The sequence below is a fragment of the Formica exsecta genome, unplaced genomic scaffold (genome assembly GCF_003651465.1).
Source record: "Formica exsecta isolate Colony F162 unplaced genomic scaffold, ASM365146v1 scaffold11, whole genome shotgun sequence".
Classification (NCBI taxonomy): Eukaryota; Metazoa; Arthropoda; class Insecta; order Hymenoptera; family Formicidae; genus Formica; species Formica exsecta.
The window spans coordinates 905,432-923,359 of NW_021848439.1; the positions used below are offsets into that span (position 1 = coordinate 905,432).

The 17,928-nt window shown below is 37.2% G+C and overlaps 2 protein-coding genes across 2 annotated transcripts in view; one reads left to right on the forward strand and one right to left on the reverse strand.

Moving 5' to 3' along the window:
• LOC115235514 (probable cytochrome P450 6a14) overlaps window positions 1–2,386 on the reverse strand; it is a 9,293-nt gene extending 6,907 nt beyond the window's left edge. The window contains exons 1-4 of the mRNA XM_029807369.1: window positions 2,089–2,386; window positions 1,587–1,753; window positions 442–696; window positions 181–346 (exon numbers count right to left, since the gene is read on the reverse strand). Coding sequence (XP_029663229.1) covers window positions 181–346; window positions 442–696; window positions 1,587–1,753; window positions 2,089–2,386 — 886 coding nt within the window. The remainder of the gene's footprint in view (window positions 1–180; window positions 347–441; window positions 697–1,586; window positions 1,754–2,088) is intronic.
• Window positions 2,387–4,978: 2,592 nt separating this feature from the next.
• On the forward strand, window positions 4,979–16,704 carry LOC115235858. Its single transcript, XM_029807922.1, has 14 exons — window positions 4,979–5,797; window positions 9,222–10,127; window positions 10,535–10,723; window positions 10,976–11,211; window positions 11,525–11,736; window positions 11,814–11,890; window positions 11,985–12,181; window positions 12,269–12,429; window positions 12,526–12,694; window positions 12,759–12,952; window positions 13,017–13,146; window positions 13,212–13,401; window positions 13,493–13,635; window positions 13,855–16,704. The coding sequence occupies exons 1-14, from the start codon at window positions 5,287–5,289 to the stop codon at window positions 15,871–15,873; spliced, it is 5,334 nt and encodes a 1,777-aa protein (XP_029663782.1). The 5' UTR covers window positions 4,979–5,286; the 3' UTR covers window positions 15,874–16,704.
• The last annotated feature ends 1,224 nt before the right edge of the window (window positions 16,705–17,928 follow it).

The window sequence follows — 17,928 nt, forward strand, 5'->3', positions numbered from 1 at the left end:
TGATCTCGTAATTCTAGATGTTAATAATAAATAATATCGGAAAACGCACAAGTTATAATATTATTAATATTATAAATAAATATTTAATTATATATAAACATAATTTAATTACATATAATTATTATAAAACTACATAGATTAAAAGTGTCTTAGACAAAAAGTGAGATCTCTTTCTGATACCTATATCATTAGATTCGGATGCCTTGTTTTGTGCTAGCGCATCTTCTATCTTTGTTTTCTCACATTTCAAGTCTATCAAAATTTGCATAATATCATTTCGTGTTATGTTGTTCACTTGCCTGTGTGTAATTATTTCTTTTACTATTCCCGTAAAGTAGGCGGTAACCTTTATAAGAAAGATATGCAACAAATATAAATTATAAATTAAACAGATTTTTTCTTGCTATTACTTGTAATAATATTAATAAATTGATACATTACATCCTGAGATGCTAAGCTGATCGATGACCATTTGAATATTTTGGGCATGTAATCACGTATATATCTCGTAATCGCTATCTTGAACGATGGATCCATGATCTTTTTACACATTTTTTGAAATTCGGAATCATCATTTTGTATCGTGTTAGTTTTAAGCCCGAAGTAACAGCTTGCCATGATCTCGCTGCCAAACTTGGCAGCAAGATTGCGAAATTCGACAGGATCTTCATTGTCTGCATATTGGTCTACAAATTGCTAAACCAGACAGTTATTATTAGTTTAGTGCAAGATCTATAACTTAACAAATAGTGCATGAATGTATTGTCTAAGTATTCAGAGTTTGTTTGTAGAAACAATACATTAGAATAATTTATTTTGGGAATTTGTTGGAGAAATTTTATTTTGTGGATTTAATGAGTTTTGAACAAGGCTTGTATTTTGTAAATTTTATATCAAGATATAATTTTTAAATTAACTTATAATTACAAAATTTTTATGTAATGTTATTTAAAATTAATTTATATTTTAGTAAAATTTTACAATTAAAGAATATATGCTTGACTTCTTTGGATAATTTATTTAGTTTCTTATTTGGACAAAATAAGAAAAAAAATCTTTTGTTTTAAGATGGACGTTGTTTTTAGATGTCTGATGTTTTCTTTTGAGTATGTTGTGCATATTGTTTTTAATCATCTACTAAAGAAGTAAAATAAAATTTTTTTTGATATTTTTAATTGATAATTTACATTGTTATATTCTCTTTGTCAAATATGGCTTAATTTTGTTGCAGAATTTGCTTTGAATAATACAATATAGATTTATAAATAAAATTTTAAGTTTCTCTTTTTTTTTAAAGATTCAAATAAAGTACTATCACATATTGGCAATATAATATATTGATAAAACAAGTTCAAGTTTGAATTTATAACGTAACATATTCTTCTTTAAAAAATTAAATTTTGAATAGGAATAATATGACGGATGTGTAATAATACGATGATATGTTTAATCGTTATTTTTTATGTATTTATTATATTTTTTTGTTATTAATTATATTTAACATTTTTTTAAGGAACTCTGATACTTGTGTAAAACAGATATTTTGCCAATAGAAAATAATGTATAAGAAATGGCATATGAGATACCTTAAACTGTTCTGACACTTCTGTGATCAATTTAAATACGTGCCGAGTTTTGCTGATTGTAAAGGCCGATGTGAGATTCGTGCGCAATATTTGCCATCGTGGTCCGTCGAGATTAATTAAATGTGCGCTAAGCGGATCAGTGTGTTCGTTTATCACTATGCCACGATCTAAATAGAAATATGAATAAATAATGGCAATCACTAACAAGTGTATTTGTGTTTATTGGAATACACAATCACGCAACAGAAATCACATTAAAATTTCATTATTCATCGCTTAAAAATTTAAGGCTACTTGTATTTGATCGTAATTATAAAAGTAGAAAAGAAGTAATTATATAAAAATAAATGCAGAGAGAATTAATTTCGGGAAATTAATTAGACTGCAATGACAAAAATCTAAATATAGCTAATGGAACAGTTTGAATAAAAATACTTTTATATTAAAAAAAGAGTTTAACAAGTCAATAAACTTAAGAGGAGAGAGTTTTGTGTTCACTTACTTTGAAAGCAGGCAAAGTCTTTCACGAGGATACATTTAATTAGTTTTGGATCTCTCAACAAGAGGACCGGGGTTGCGAGCTCGTATATACCGACGAACGGATATCCTTCGTATTTTCTGTATATCGTCTGAAGACTTTCACCGATTGTAATCTTCAGTATTGATGCATTTCGATTATTCCCGAAAAACGAAAATTTAGGACAAGGAACGTTTTTTCTTAACCAGTAGGTATGAAGTCTTGTCCAATAGTAATACATTAATAAGATGCACGATGAGACAAGCAGTAATAATGGAACCATTTTTGACACATATACAATAACAGATTAATATCGTAAAATATTTATCATTAATTTTCTGAAATGTATAGAAATTATTAGAGTTATTTTACATGTAACTACTTAATAAAAGTTAAATGGAAAGAAAGTTTTATTTTATAAATAAATATAATATATTGCACATATATTTTATATCAAATATTGAATAACTTATCAAAATCCTGTATATGTTTTATATCAGATTTATTAATAAACAAATATATTAAAAATGCTTTCAAACTTATAAAGAGAATAATTGAACATTGATAGACTTTGGTTATATTTATTTTTCCACGTGCGTGAATAAGTTTTGAATTATAGATATATTACTTGCCCTATCTTTTCGAGAGATATTTCGAGATCTGAAAGATGCACGAACAACTGTAAACTACATGCAGAAAAAATACAATATTATATACTCTTTCATAATCAATATACATCAGTCTGATTTTTCGATCAAGGTCTTTCCATATGTGAAGTTACTTCTAAATCAAATAAGATAAAGATATCCTTCTTTTTTTTTCTTCTTATCACTATTGATATTTTTTGTTTGCATTGATACTCGCAGTGTTGTATATGGAAATAAATAACATATAATCAATCACTTTAATATTGATATATACGTAAGTTGATTGATAAATAATGTCCCCATTTCTATAAAAATGTTAGGATAAAATAAAATAATAAAACTGACATCAAAATAAAGTAAATTTATTCAGCTTTAAAGTTAATATTTATTATTCAACGTAATCACCATTAAATGTGACATATTTTTTTAAACTCTTTATCCCTTTTCTCATCCCGTCGTTGAAAAAACTTTCGTAAGATTTATTTTTAATCCCCACTTGTACACAGCAACTTGAATTTCGGTATCCGACATAAAATATCGACCTGTCAACTCCTCCTTGAGCTTTGGAACAACTATGAGTTCGATGGTGCTAAATCCGAACTTGTACGGTGGGTGTAAAATAATCGTAAAATTTTTTATAATAATTTATGACCACTTATGAAACGGAGAATTATCTTACGTAGATTAATGGCCATCTGCTGATAACTAGGCGACTATTGATCTTACAGATGGTTACTAAAGCGACTGAATTTTGTAGCTGGAAATGTTTCGCGATTTGTTCGATACGCGGTGAATTTTGCGAATATACATTATACTATTTAATCATTGGAATTTTCATCCTAGTACAACTCTTGCCGCGAATGAAAGGCGCAAGTTATGATTCTTATTAACGTTATAAATAAATATTAATTATATGTATATAAAACTGCAATATTTGTATCATATATCTCACTTTCTCTCTTTTTTTGTTTACTTATAATAATGTTAATAAATTGATACGTTACATTTGGAGATATTAACTACAATAAAAAATTGCAAATTTCTATATAAAACAGAATAAGAGTATCATAGACAAGAAATGAGTGTAATAATACGATTACGTTTGATCGTTATGTTTCTAAATTATTAACTATTTTATATTTATTGTTTTATATTTTACTATAGAATATATTTTATATTTTTCAAAGAAACTTGTAAAACAGAAACGTTTTCTCTCTCTCTCTCTCTCTTTCTTTCTCTACTAGAAATTGTATGTCAAGAGAGAAGAATGTATGAGAAATAGCATGTGAGATACTTTAAATTTTCTGATTAATTCAAATATGTGTCGGATTTCATGTCGGTCAGTGTGAGTTTCGTGCGCAATTTTCGCCACCGTTGTCCGTTGATATTCAGTAAATTCACGGTAAGCGGATCAGTGTGTTCGCTTACCACTACACGCCATGGCCTAAATAGGACTATGAATAAATAATTGCAATCACCAAGTGTAATTGTGTTCATTCGAATACAATCATCTCTACGAAAATCGCATTAAACTTTTATTATTTGTCGCTTAAAGAATTAAGATTATATTTACTACTACATTTGATTGGAATTATAACAACGGAAGAAAATCAGTAATAAAATTTTGAACGCAAGTTTTCATCAAGGTTTTTTTGTAGATCCTTTTTTTAATATGATATTTGAAATCTTGTTTTTCCGTATTCGTAGATGACAATTAAATTTTATTTTGTTATAAATTCCATTATTGTATGTTCTACATTTTAATGTGCTCCATATCAGAAAAATATAAACTGATTTATTATCATTTGCAAATAAATTTAAAATTCAGAAATAATTGCAAACTCTTAAAACATTCTTCGGTGACATTTACTATCACCTTACCGTGAAGTTATTGAAATTTGGAGCATCAGAGCCATTATGGCACAAAATTCTCTTTTAACTACATGTTGTCTCCTAAAATCTAAAAATTATGAAATAATAAAGCTTACTGTTTCGCGCGGGTACAAAATGTAAAATTGAGCCGCAGACACATGCAAAATTACATGTGAAAATTCATGCTATAAATTTTCTTATATCTTGCGTAATAAGAAATTCGTATCAACCGGTTTCGGTAGATTCGACGCAGTCGCAGCTGCGACGTGGAAGAGGCTGCTTCTGCCGCCGCCACGGTGGCGGTCGACTGCCTCGAAAACTTGATGCTAAATAAAACTCCTAGCTGTTTGGGCCGATGCCATGCGCTCTAATTTTCCCGAAGGCACGGCCGGCTGTGGACGTGGTGGCCCGGGATCTCGCCACGTCGGAGGGCGATCAGCGCGACAAGATCGTCGATAATTTGTGGCTAATACTTCTTTCGCGAAAGGGAAAGCGGTGGATCAGAAGAAGAGACGCGAGACATTAAACGGGCTCTTTGAAGGCAAGTCGCTGCTGCACGTCAACCGACAGCTAACGTCGTCGTCGTTATCGTCGTCATCGTTGTAGGTCGAGCCTCGCGCACGGCGTCCAATCTTCGCCATTTCCATGCGAAGGTCGCCTTGTCATGGCTATCGCCCTTCCGGGCAAGTTCATCGCGTTGCTGGGTCTCATCGTGTTACTCTACGCCACCTGCTACGGCTTCCGAATACGCGATGTCGCGCCGCAAACGCCGCACTCGGTCGTCTGTGTCCCCACGCACGACAGAGTCTGTCCGGACAAAACGACAACAATCGGGAAACCAGTGCACTTGGCTCGGAAATGGCACGAGGACACAACGTCGCGAACTACTGCTGGTGACCGGAAACCACCTGTCGAGTCGACGTCAGGTGTTGGAACGGAGAAGATTCGGACCACGGAACGTCCGAGAGACAAGGATGCGATCAGACTTACACAGAAAAACTTCAAGACAGAAAGTGTCTGGGTTGATGACGATGGAGATGCGGTAGTGGAAGTGGAAGAGGAAACGGAGGAGGATGAAGGATCGGTGGAGGATTTCGAGAGAGATCGGACGGATAGGATAGATGAGGACGATGAAGAGGAAGAAAAAGCATTCGAGACTGAGCTACCAAATCGAGATACTGAAAGTAAGGAAGAGAAATTGAAAAAAACTATTGTTCGCGAAGACGATGATAATGAAAGTGAAGACGATGATGATGACGATATCGACGTAGATGATGATGATGATGATAACAAAAAGATTCTTAAGAAAAATTTAAAAATACGAGTAGAAGAAACTAAAACAGTTAAAACTAAGTCGATAAAATATAGCAAAAGCAAAGTTGATAATGATGAGGAGGAAGATGATGATGAAGAAGAAGAGAGAGCAATAACCAAGGCAGATCGGCGAAAAGTCATAGAACCACTTAAGAAACAAGTTGATGTATCAAATAAAAAACAGAACAAAATTCAGATTCTGCAAAGTGACGAGAATAAAGATGACGAAGATGAAGATAGAAGTAAAAAAGATGATATAAGAGAAACCGTTCCATCACCTAGAAAGTTGGAAAAAGTAAGGCTCGCCGATAAAGACAAAACTAACATTTTACTTAGTAAACGCGATACGAAAAAGTCAAAACATGAAGATAAAACACCAATTAATGTCACAAAGTCGGCAGTTGAGAGCGTAAAAAAGACAACCGAAAGCACGAAGAAACTTGAATCAATCGAAAGCACGAAGAAACCTGTCGAGAGCGCGAAGAAATCAATCGAGGTTATGCAGAAATCAGTTGAAGGTGCCGGAAAATTACCTGAAAGTAAAAAAAAAGTTGAATCGGTTAAGGCTACTCCTGAGCCTAAGGCCGAAATGTCTAAAACTGCAACAAAAGTAGCAGACGAAAGATCGAAAACGCGCGAAAAACCAGAAACTTCAACACCTGCACCAAGGATCAAGGAGCAGGCGAAACAACCGGAAAAGGCGGATGTCAAAAAAGTAACAGCAAAAGCAACTTCGAAGCCATCGAGAGAAGTTTCGCAAGTGGAGAGTGAGTATTATATGAAAATGGTTCAATATGAAAAGCGCGTATTTGTCTAAAGATGTTTATAGCGTTTTCAAATGAATAAGCGCCAATGTGGTAGTATCTTAAGTAATAATCTAACTAAAGTAATATCCAACGAAGCTGTGTAATGCTTTTATTCTTCGCTGAATTTTCTTCCGCTTATACAAATTTTTGTATGTTTATTTTTGAATAATTAGTTGAAAAAATTTTTCAACTTCTTCCACGCGCAAATAGTTTTTTTTTATAAATAATACATGGTGGTGGCACAAATACATTATATAAGTATGCTTTTAAAAGCTTATTTTTTTTGATTGAAAACAGGCAGGATCGCGCCTCAAATTTTTAAAGTGTGATTTGTTGCGGGAATTTTTGTAATTAATTGTTACTTTTAGAGCAAGAAACAAAGCCAACAACGAGGAAACGTGCAGACGCATCTGTCACATTGTCCGAACTAAATGATGCAATTCTGCGTGTGCCGAACTTCGTGCCAAATTTTACGAACGTTGAAAATCCCGAGTGTCAGCAACACGGCAAGATATTCCTGCGACAATTGAGAGGTTACAAGTTGTGGGCGCTGCAAAGTGAGTCGATTGACAGAAATAACTGTTCATTCTATTTTCGAATTGACGAGCCAAAGTCATTATGATCACTTTAGCTAGAAGGTATTCAATATTTAATTCAATAATTTTCTTTCGAGAGAAATATGTATATTATTAAAACTCTTTTTAGTCAAAGATCCCAATTATATTTATTCTATATTTGTATGGATTAAATGTTCTTGTCTATAAACAAATTGCATTTTATCGGATCAAAAAAAGCTTTCTTGCTTCCAGTGTTGGATTCGAGCGCAAAAATTCCGTCGGGCTTGTTACGAGGAAACGTGAATCAGTTTGGGGATTACGATCAATGCTTGGGTGTGTTGGCATATGTTAAAGTAGATGAGAGAACGATAAGAATTCAAGGGAAATATTGCTTGGCTACTGTGGACTTGCACGCTTCCCATCCAGACATGAGGTTGCCGGTCAATCTAATGCAGGGGCGCGCTTTTATACGAGCAAGCATGCGCGACGTAAGAGATTTTGCTCCCAAGTTGAAATAAGGGAAATAAGCTATGAAAGATTACACATTATCTGTATTTTCTTTTGCAAAACGCGCAGATAGATTAAAAAAATAAAGAATAATGTTCTAATATATATAATAATAATACTATAAAATATATAATATGAATTTATTTTATAAACTTCTAAAATTAGAGAAGTTTGCTTTCGAATTTATTTTTTTAAAATTTCGTTAAAATAATCAGATACATATGACATTTAATTCAAGCGCAATTTGTTCTTTTAAGTTAGAAACTTTTCAGCCTAATTCATTAAATGTTGCAGCCAGGTTATTTCATTCCGAAATTTACTACAATCAATTGGGCACTGTGTCTACCTGCGGCGTGTTCCGCTAAGGACGCCGAACGTGCGTTAGAAAGTGCCTTAGAGGATTACAATGGAACTGTTGGAATTAGATTTACGGTAGACGTCGATCCTGATATGTGTTATGTGAAACAAAAGTCTCAAACTTATTCGAAAGAGACGATCGGCGTCCTGTACGTTTCTTTTCATTGTAATTTAAAGAAGCAGTAATATCAATAAAATATATGTTGCTATTTTTTATTTTATATAGGTATTTTTACGCAATGATCGTTTGTATCGTTATTGTGGCAACTGTGAGAGATTATTTCGTGGAAACGCAAGGAAAAGGTAAATAGTTTCGACAAATTGCGAGAATCATGTTTACGAGCAGCATTTCGACCCAGCAGCGCGATTATACATAATACACGTATCTCTTTTGCAGGAAATTATTCTGAGAGAATAATAATGTCATTTTCCTTACGGAGGACGATTAAAGCCTTATTGAAGGAGACGACAAGCGGTGAGGATATTACCTGTATTCACGGAATAAGAGCCCTGGCTACGATCGCTCTTTACGTTGCTCACCAGCTTATAACAATCTCCCGAATACCGTTTAGTAACCGTACTTCTCTTACCGAGGTAAGATCGTCGAGGGGAAAGTCGCCCCGTCTTTGCATTATCATGTACCGACATCAAATCAATGTTAAATGATGTTTTAAACGTCAGATTGCCAACAACCCGGCCAGCTCTATCTTGCGAGTATCATTGGTTTACACGGATGCGTTTCTATTGCTAAGCGGCATTCTGACCGCTTACAATATGGCAAGGGAGCTAAAGATTCGCGGCGAGATTCGCTGGTTTTGCCGTTTCATCACCAGATTTATCAGGCACGTTGCAATCTGTCTACATGAACTAAAGAGATATTATTTTCTGCTTATATTAAAAAACGTGTCGCAATTATTTTATATCATTGACTTTTGCAGACTTTCACCGGCATTGCTCGCGGTGGTGTTTTGGTACGCGTTTGTTATGGAACACATGGGCTCGGGTCCGCAATGGAACAGCGTCATCACGGCGAACGCGGAGCTTTGCAACAAATCGAGATACTGAAAGTAAGGAAGAGAAATTGAAAAAAACTATTGTTCGCGAAGACGATGATAATGAAAGTGAAGACGATGATGATGACGATATCGACGTAGATGATGATGATGATGATAACAAAAAGATTCTTAAGAAAAATTTAAAAATACGAGTAGAAGAAACTAAAACAGTTAAAACTAAGTCGATAAAATATAGCAAAAGCAAAGTTGATAATGATGAGGAGGAAGATGATGATGAAGAAGAAGAGAGAGCAATAACCAAGGCAGATCGGCGAAAAGTCATAGAACCACTTAAGAAACAAGTTGATGTATCAAATAAAAAACAGAACAAAATTCAGATTCTGCAAAGTGACGAGAATAAAGATGACGAAGATGAAGATAGAAGTAAAAAAGATGATATAAGAGAAACCGTTCCATCACCTAGAAAGTTGGAAAAAGTAAGGCTCGCCGATAAAGACAAAACTAACATTTTACTTAGTAAACGCGATACGAAAAAGTCAAAACATGAAGATAAAACACCAATTAATGTCACAAAGTCGGCAGTTGAGAGCGTAAAAAAGACAACCGAAAGCACGAAGAAACTTGAATCAATCGAAAGCACGAAGAAACCTGTCGAGAGCGCGAAGAAATCAATCGAGGTTATGCAGAAATCAGTTGAAGGTGCCGGAAAATTACCTGAAAGTAAAAAAAAAGTTGAATCGGTTAAGGCTACTCCTGAGCCTAAGGCCGAAATGTCTAAAACTGCAACAAAAGTAGCAGACGAAAGATCGAAAACGCGCGAAAAACCAGAAACTTCAACACCTGCACCAAGGATCAAGGAGCAGGCGAAACAACCGGAAAAGGCGGATGTCAAAAAAGTAACAGCAAAAGCAACTTCGAAGCCATCGAGAGAAGTTTCGCAAGTGGAGAGTGAGTATTATATGAAAATGGTTCAATATGAAAAGCGCGTATTTGTCTAAAGATGTTTATAGCGTTTTCAAATGAATAAGCGCCAATGTGGTAGTATCTTAAGTAATAATCTAACTAAAGTAATATCCAACGAAGCTGTGTAATGCTTTTATTCTTCGCTGAATTTTCTTCCGCTTATACAAATTTTTGTATGTTTATTTTTGAATAATTAGTTGAAAAAATTTTTCAACTTCTTCCACGCGCAAATAGTTTTTTTTTATAAATAATACATGGTGGTGGCACAAATACATTATATAAGTATGCTTTTAAAAGCTTATTTTTTTTGATTGAAAACAGGCAGGATCGCGCCTCAAATTTTTAAAGTGTGATTTGTTGCGGGAATTTTTGTAATTAATTGTTACTTTTAGAGCAAGAAACAAAGCCAACAACGAGGAAACGTGCAGACGCATCTGTCACATTGTCCGAACTAAATGATGCAATTCTGCGTGTGCCGAACTTCGTGCCAAATTTTACGAACGTTGAAAATCCCGAGTGTCAGCAACACGGCAAGATATTCCTGCGACAATTGAGAGGTTACAAGTTGTGGGCGCTGCAAAGTGAGTCGATTGACAGAAATAACTGTTCATTCTATTTTCGAATTGACGAGCCAAAGTCATTATGATCACTTTAGCTAGAAGGTATTCAATATTTAATTCAATAATTTTCTTTCGAGAGAAATATGTATATTATTAAAACTCTTTTTAGTCAAAGATCCCAATTATATTTATTCTATATTTGTATGGATTAAATGTTCTTGTCTATAAACAAATTGCATTTTATCGGATCAAAAAAAGCTTTCTTGCTTCCAGTGTTGGATTCGAGCGCAAAAATTCCGTCGGGCTTGTTACGAGGAAACGTGAATCAGTTTGGGGATTACGATCAATGCTTGGGTGTGTTGGCATATGTTAAAGTAGATGAGAGAACGATAAGAATTCAAGGGAAATATTGCTTGGCTACTGTGGACTTGCACGCTTCCCATCCAGACATGAGGTTGCCGGTCAATCTAATGCAGGGGCGCGCTTTTATACGAGCAAGCATGCGCGACGTAAGAGATTTTGCTCCCAAGTTGAAATAAGGGAAATAAGCTATGAAAGATTACACATTATCTGTATTTTCTTTTGCAAAACGCGCAGATAGATTAAAAAAATAAAGAATAATGTTCTAATATATATAATAATAATACTATAAAATATATAATATGAATTTATTTTATAAACTTCTAAAATTAGAGAAGTTTGCTTTCGAATTTATTTTTTTAAAATTTCGTTAAAATAATCAGATACATATGACATTTAATTCAAGCGCAATTTGTTCTTTTAAGTTAGAAACTTTTCAGCCTAATTCATTAAATGTTGCAGCCAGGTTATTTCATTCCGAAATTTACTACAATCAATTGGGCACTGTGTCTACCTGCGGCGTGTTCCGCTAAGGACGCCGAACGTGCGTTAGAAAGTGCCTTAGAGGATTACAATGGAACTGTTGGAATTAGATTTACGGTAGACGTCGATCCTGATATGTGTTATGTGAAACAAAAGTCTCAAACTTATTCGAAAGAGACGATCGGCGTCCTGTACGTTTCTTTTCATTGTAATTTAAAGAAGCAGTAATATCAATAAAATATATGTTGCTATTTTTTATTTTATATAGGTATTTTTACGCAATGATCGTTTGTATCGTTATTGTGGCAACTGTGAGAGATTATTTCGTGGAAACGCAAGGAAAAGGTAAATAGTTTCGACAAATTGCGAGAATCATGTTTACGAGCAGCATTTCGACCCAGCAGCGCGATTATACATAATACACGTATCTCTTTTGCAGGAAATTATTCTGAGAGAATAATAATGTCATTTTCCTTACGGAGGACGATTAAAGCCTTATTGAAGGAGACGACAAGCGGTGAGGATATTACCTGTATTCACGGAATAAGAGCCCTGGCTACGATCGCTCTTTACGTTGCTCACCAGCTTATAACAATCTCCCGAATACCGTTTAGTAACCGTACTTCTCTTACCGAGGTAAGATCGTCGAGGGGAAAGTCGCCCCGTCTTTGCATTATCATGTACCGACATCAAATCAATGTTAAATGATGTTTTAAACGTCAGATTGCCAACAACCCGGCCAGCTCTATCTTGCGAGTATCATTGGTTTACACGGATGCGTTTCTATTGCTAAGCGGCATTCTGACCGCTTACAATATGGCAAGGGAGCTAAAGATTCGCGGCGAGATTCGCTGGTTTTGCCGTTTCATCACCAGATTTATCAGGCACGTTGCAATCTGTCTACATGAACTAAAGAGATATTATTTTCTGCTCATATTAAAAAACGTGTCGCAATTATTTTATATCATTGACTTTTGCAGACTTTCACCGGCATTGCTCGCGGTGGTGTTTTGGTACGCGTTTGTTATGGAACACATGGGCTCGGGTCCGCAATGGAACAGCGTCATCACGGCGAACGCGGAGCTTTGCAAACACAACGCCTGGACGAATCTGTTATACGTACAGAACTTCTTTCCATTCGAGGAGATGGTGAGTTGTACGAGAGGAGACAGATGGTGAACTCAAATCCGTTGATGGAACGTATCTTTCGCAGTGCGCCACGCACACGCATCAGTTGGCCCTGGATATGCAGCTGTCGCTCCTGGCGCCCATCTTAGTCTTCTTCCTGCAGTACAAGCCTCTCGTCGGTATCCTCCTGATAATCTTCGTTGTTCTGTTGTCCGCCACTCTACGTTACATAGCGACAACGAACAATTATCTTTCTCTCGTTATCTTTCACGGGATATCGTGAGTATACACTTTTGAATATCCTGGCATCGTATATTTTGATAAAATGTACTCTCGATCGCAGGTTAAAGCGTCTGTACAAGACCGCTAATCTCACTTATGCGTTGCCGCTGCACAGAGCGACGCCATACGTTTTCGGCGTAGGCCTTGGCGTGCTGTTACATTATACCGGCAAGAATGTCAAAATTCACAAGGTATTACTCTTTCGTGGAGCGCTTCATAATCGTGCGTGACCGCGTGACAGCATTCTAATTTGCAGGTGTTGGTGATCTTGGGTTGGTCGATTGCAATGCTTCTGGGTTCATGGTCATTATTTTCACCCTGGCATCAGGCCAGACGAGATTACGTGTACAATGTCGAAGAGGCCGCTCACTATGCAGTAATCGGGCCAGTGTTATGGGCCGCGGCTCTATGCTGGTCAATATTTGCCTGCTTCACGGAACACGGAGGTCTGTTGTAACAAACGGTTGATTATAAACCGGTATCGGACGGTGATGTAAATGTGATGGAACATTGATGGAATGATTGCTCGCTCCGTAGGCCTCGTCAATAGTTTCCTTTCCAATTATTGGCTGGTGATCTTTAGCAGATTATCGTATGCCATATACCTAACGCAGTTTGCGGTGTTTTTCTACAATGTCGGGACCACGAGATTTTCCTCGGAATTTCAACTTCACAGAGCAGTAAGTCGCGCTGGCAAAGCAAAGAAGCTTTGTTTTATTAATTGTAATTTTTTATCACACATTTATAGCTCTAAATGTGTCTCTCTGATTATTATCTTTTATTAATACTCTATTAGAGCTTTTGTACACTGATGTCAACTTCAGAATCGAACAGTCACGTTCAAAGTCGCTTGATGTGCGATAGAAATATAAACGGGTACATTACTTTTACATTTACAGATTGATCCTCTGGAATTAGTGATAGTGATAGCTGCGTCAGTCGTTCTGACGTTACTCTTTGATCTTCCGATGCAGGAGGTGAAGAGTGTCATAATGGAAAGCACAGACATGTCGACGCTTGAAGCTTCCAAGGAAGAAAAAACGAGCGAGGATAAAAACTTCACCGAGCTAGAAACCGCGAAAGCAACAGTCGAGCAAGGAAACGTCTTCGAGGATGATGAGATTGCGTCCACCGGTTGGGATTGGCAGAAGGATATAGCACGCGGTACGGCTGTGCTCGAAGAACACGACACAGAGGAAGAAACGGTAGACGTACCGATATTGAAGAAAGTGAACGGAAGGCGAATGTCATTTATCGATCACGAAACGCGTGATTCCGAGGAGGTATCGAGCAGAGATCGAGCTAAAATACCAGCTAGAAAACTATCCAGAGACACGGAAGATTACACAGAGCGTAGCAAGAAAGGCGTAAATAGTCAGAGATACATGACGGATGATTCCGAAGAAGAAGCTATTGAATTTCTGAGAAGTCAGCGAGACCACGAAATTGCTCAACGCAACAGACGTTCGCTATCGAGAACTAAAAATAACAAGAGACTAACATCGAGAAAGAGCGAAAGTGAGGAAGAACGGCAATTCGGGAGATCCGAGTCTAGAGGAAGGACGTCAACAAAGGAAGCGGACGATTATCGTTCTTGGGAATTCGTCGGAAAGGAGGATTCCTCTGTGAAAGAGCAATATGAAACGATACCGCAACAAACAAAAGCACCTTTCGCAAGATCGGCGGATGTTGCGAGAAGAATGTTGTCTTCCGAGAGCCAGGAGGAGTCATCGATTCGAGGAGAAACGCAATCGGAACGCGTTCCAAGTTTCGAGACGAAGACGAGCGACGAGGAAGACTGGGAACACGAGTTGAGAGTACGAAGGAAGCAGTTTATGGAACAGTTAATCACCCGGCAACGCGAATCGCTGTCCGAGGAGAGGAGCGAGACCGGCGCGGAACCCTTAAAACGTAGATCTTCCTCGGAAGGCAAGATAGCTCTGCTGAGGGACGATCTCTCCGGCGAGGATAATATGGACTCGTGGACTGTCAGTGTTGGAGCGCAGATTGAGCAGCTTGGATCCTCTCAGGAACCGAGCGAGCCTGAAGACGACGGTATTTACATACGACGAAGGGAATACCGCGAGCAAGGTCCACCCTCGCGAGAAGAAAGCCTGAGCAAGGAGGAAAGCAGTCAAGACACTTCGAGAAAGCAATCGTACACCAGCGGTAGCCAGAAGACATCCTTGGAAGAAGAAGATGATATTAATAGCTACAATTTTGTGCTGACTAAGGGAAGCAAGAGAGAATCCGTGCAAGATCTGTCGAAATTGTCGCAGGAAGAATTGACGAGCGCCGGATGGAACGTTGTGAAGAAAGAGGACGATCTTTTAGTAAAGCCGACGTCGACTGGATTATTCAAGCGGGAATCCATCGTGAAGAGTCAGGCCAGCGAGGAGGATCCCGAATATCTCCTGCCGGAAAGGCCCAAGCTTGTCCAGCAGGAACGGGAACATCCTTTCAAGAAGGCCTGGCAGATGCAAAAGTCCCGATCGGAGGAGGAGGGCTCCTCGGCGTATATTATAAAGGATTCCAAGGAGCAGCTATCCGAGACGAAACAGACGACAAAGGAGGCGTCGATCAAACGCGAGCGCAGCGGCGAACAATCCGAGGATACCGAGTCATTCGCCGACGAGGAAGCTGCCGTGTCGCTGCGTGGCAGGAGTACCGACACGGAGGATAACAGAACCAGCTCGAAATCCGGCACGGACGAGATGGATTCCGTCTCGACGGAATACAGCAAAGATCCCCGCGACGGAAATCATAGACAGAGCTCGAAATCTGAGACCGATGAAGATTCGGGAAAATTTAACTGGACTGGCGAGGAGGAAGAGGAGGAGGAAGACGAGATTTACAGGACTGACTGGAAGAGAAAGTCAGAAGAAGCGGATTGGGATTGGGAACGGGAGGAAACCTGACGAAAATCATTTTAGACAATTGCGTATGAAAGTGATCGTACTTCACCTTCAAGTTTGGTCGAAGGCAAAGATGGAGAGGGAGAGCGAAATGGTTGGATCGTAGCATTCGGAGCAACGGAGTGTGCAGTTTTGCGTGAGAAGAAAGTTACGAGGACGAAAAAATCGATCGAGATTTATATATTATAATCCGTATAAGTTAATAAATTATAAAGAAAATATTTTGCGTGGGCGCACGTATCTCTTCTTCATATTGTTCTGATAAGTATTTTGTTTCTTATATACATTGTATGTTTGTTATATACGGAGCGTTTTCTGGATATAAAATTATGAGTTATCCCTTTTTCTTCCGGTTCTAAATCGAGCAAGTTTCAAGTCTCGTATTTTAACTTCGCCAGAAGTTAAAATACAAAAAAACGACTTTGTAAAATGTCGCTTTCACGATTATTTCCGACGTTGCTTTTATATCCGGGAAATATTGCACTGATTCTGTCATCGAAATCATATAATAACGTTCGTCTTTCTGAAAAAAATGAGAACCGTTTCTTATACACATATATATATAGAAATATATTGACTACCTTTCCTTTTTCTCTTTTTAATATAAATTTATAACGATCATGTGATATATGTATATACCGCTTCGCAAGAATATCTGTTCGAGGCTGAGTATTGGCGATTCGAACACTATTGACTATAAAATAGCTTCGTCAAAAGTGAGCATTATATGCGACAATATTATTCTTAACTAAAAAAAAAGATAATATTTTTTATCTATTTTTATTACTTAGATTTTATCGCGTATCAGATATATGAGAGAAAGAGAGATGATTGTAATACCTATTAAATTAAAGTTATGTAGATGTTGAGACGATCGTATATTCGTTAATGCTGTGCAAGACGAGATCATTTACTAAAAACACTCTATATTTTAAGACATTTTTTACGCGTTCTGAAATCAAGAAGAGAGAGAATTGATCATAGACGAGATTATGCATTTAAAAAGGAGACGTTATCCATATATGTGGCTTGATAAGAGCCGATATCAAGTTTTGAACAGTGAAAAAAAAAGTATTTCTCTATAAAATTTATTGGCTTTGTGTCAAGGAACATGTAATTTTCAATACGTCGAGAGATTGAAGCTTGCATAACTCACATGTAAATAATATCCAGTAGTGACAGTCTCGGACTCGTTTCTGTAACACAACATCTCTGACATCTCGACCGTCAGTTTCAGAGAAGAACCGCTGAAGGCCGCAATTCGTCGTACGACGTCTTGAATATTCTCGGCTGTGCATCCGGCAAATACGCAGATGCCCCAGTATAATTTCCTGATCAATTCCCGATACCTCTCCTTAATGTCTCTAAAAGCTTGCCAGACAGATCCGTTCTTAGTTCTTACGAAGATAAATCTCAGCGTCGGTTTTGCCTAATTGTAAGCAATACTATCCACGGATATATCCTGAAGTACCATGGTTTAGGTACATGCATTCGTCCAATTGATAGACGGAATCCGCCAGCAGGCCCGCTTCCGAAAATTTCCCGGAAACATCGGAACCCAAAACTTGAGCGCTCATCTGGTCAAGTTTCGTAGGCCGTTCAGAACGGATTGGCACTGATTTTTGCAAGTGTCATCGTCTATCGTGTCGATCGCTTGTTAGAGTAACGTGAGCTTTCACGAGAATAAAGCGGCGCTTTCGATACCATCGTACTTCAATCCTCGTTGAAGGTTTTTGGGTTATATGGTCGATCGAAGCGTTTCAAGGGTGTTTTCAGTGTTCGCGATCGAGTCGTACATACACATTAATGTGTATGTAACTATCAGGAAGAGAACATTATGCATTCCATCGATTTTAACAAATGCACGTGGCGCGCTTCAAAGACAACACAGACAGAGTCACTACTTATGTCGACAAGAGTCGCTTCTTATATCATTAATAATTTATTAATATAAAATCTATGCATTCCAACAAATGCACGTGGCGCGCTTCAAAGACAACACAGACAGAGTCACTACTTATGTCGACAAGAGTCGCTTCTTATATCATTTATATCATT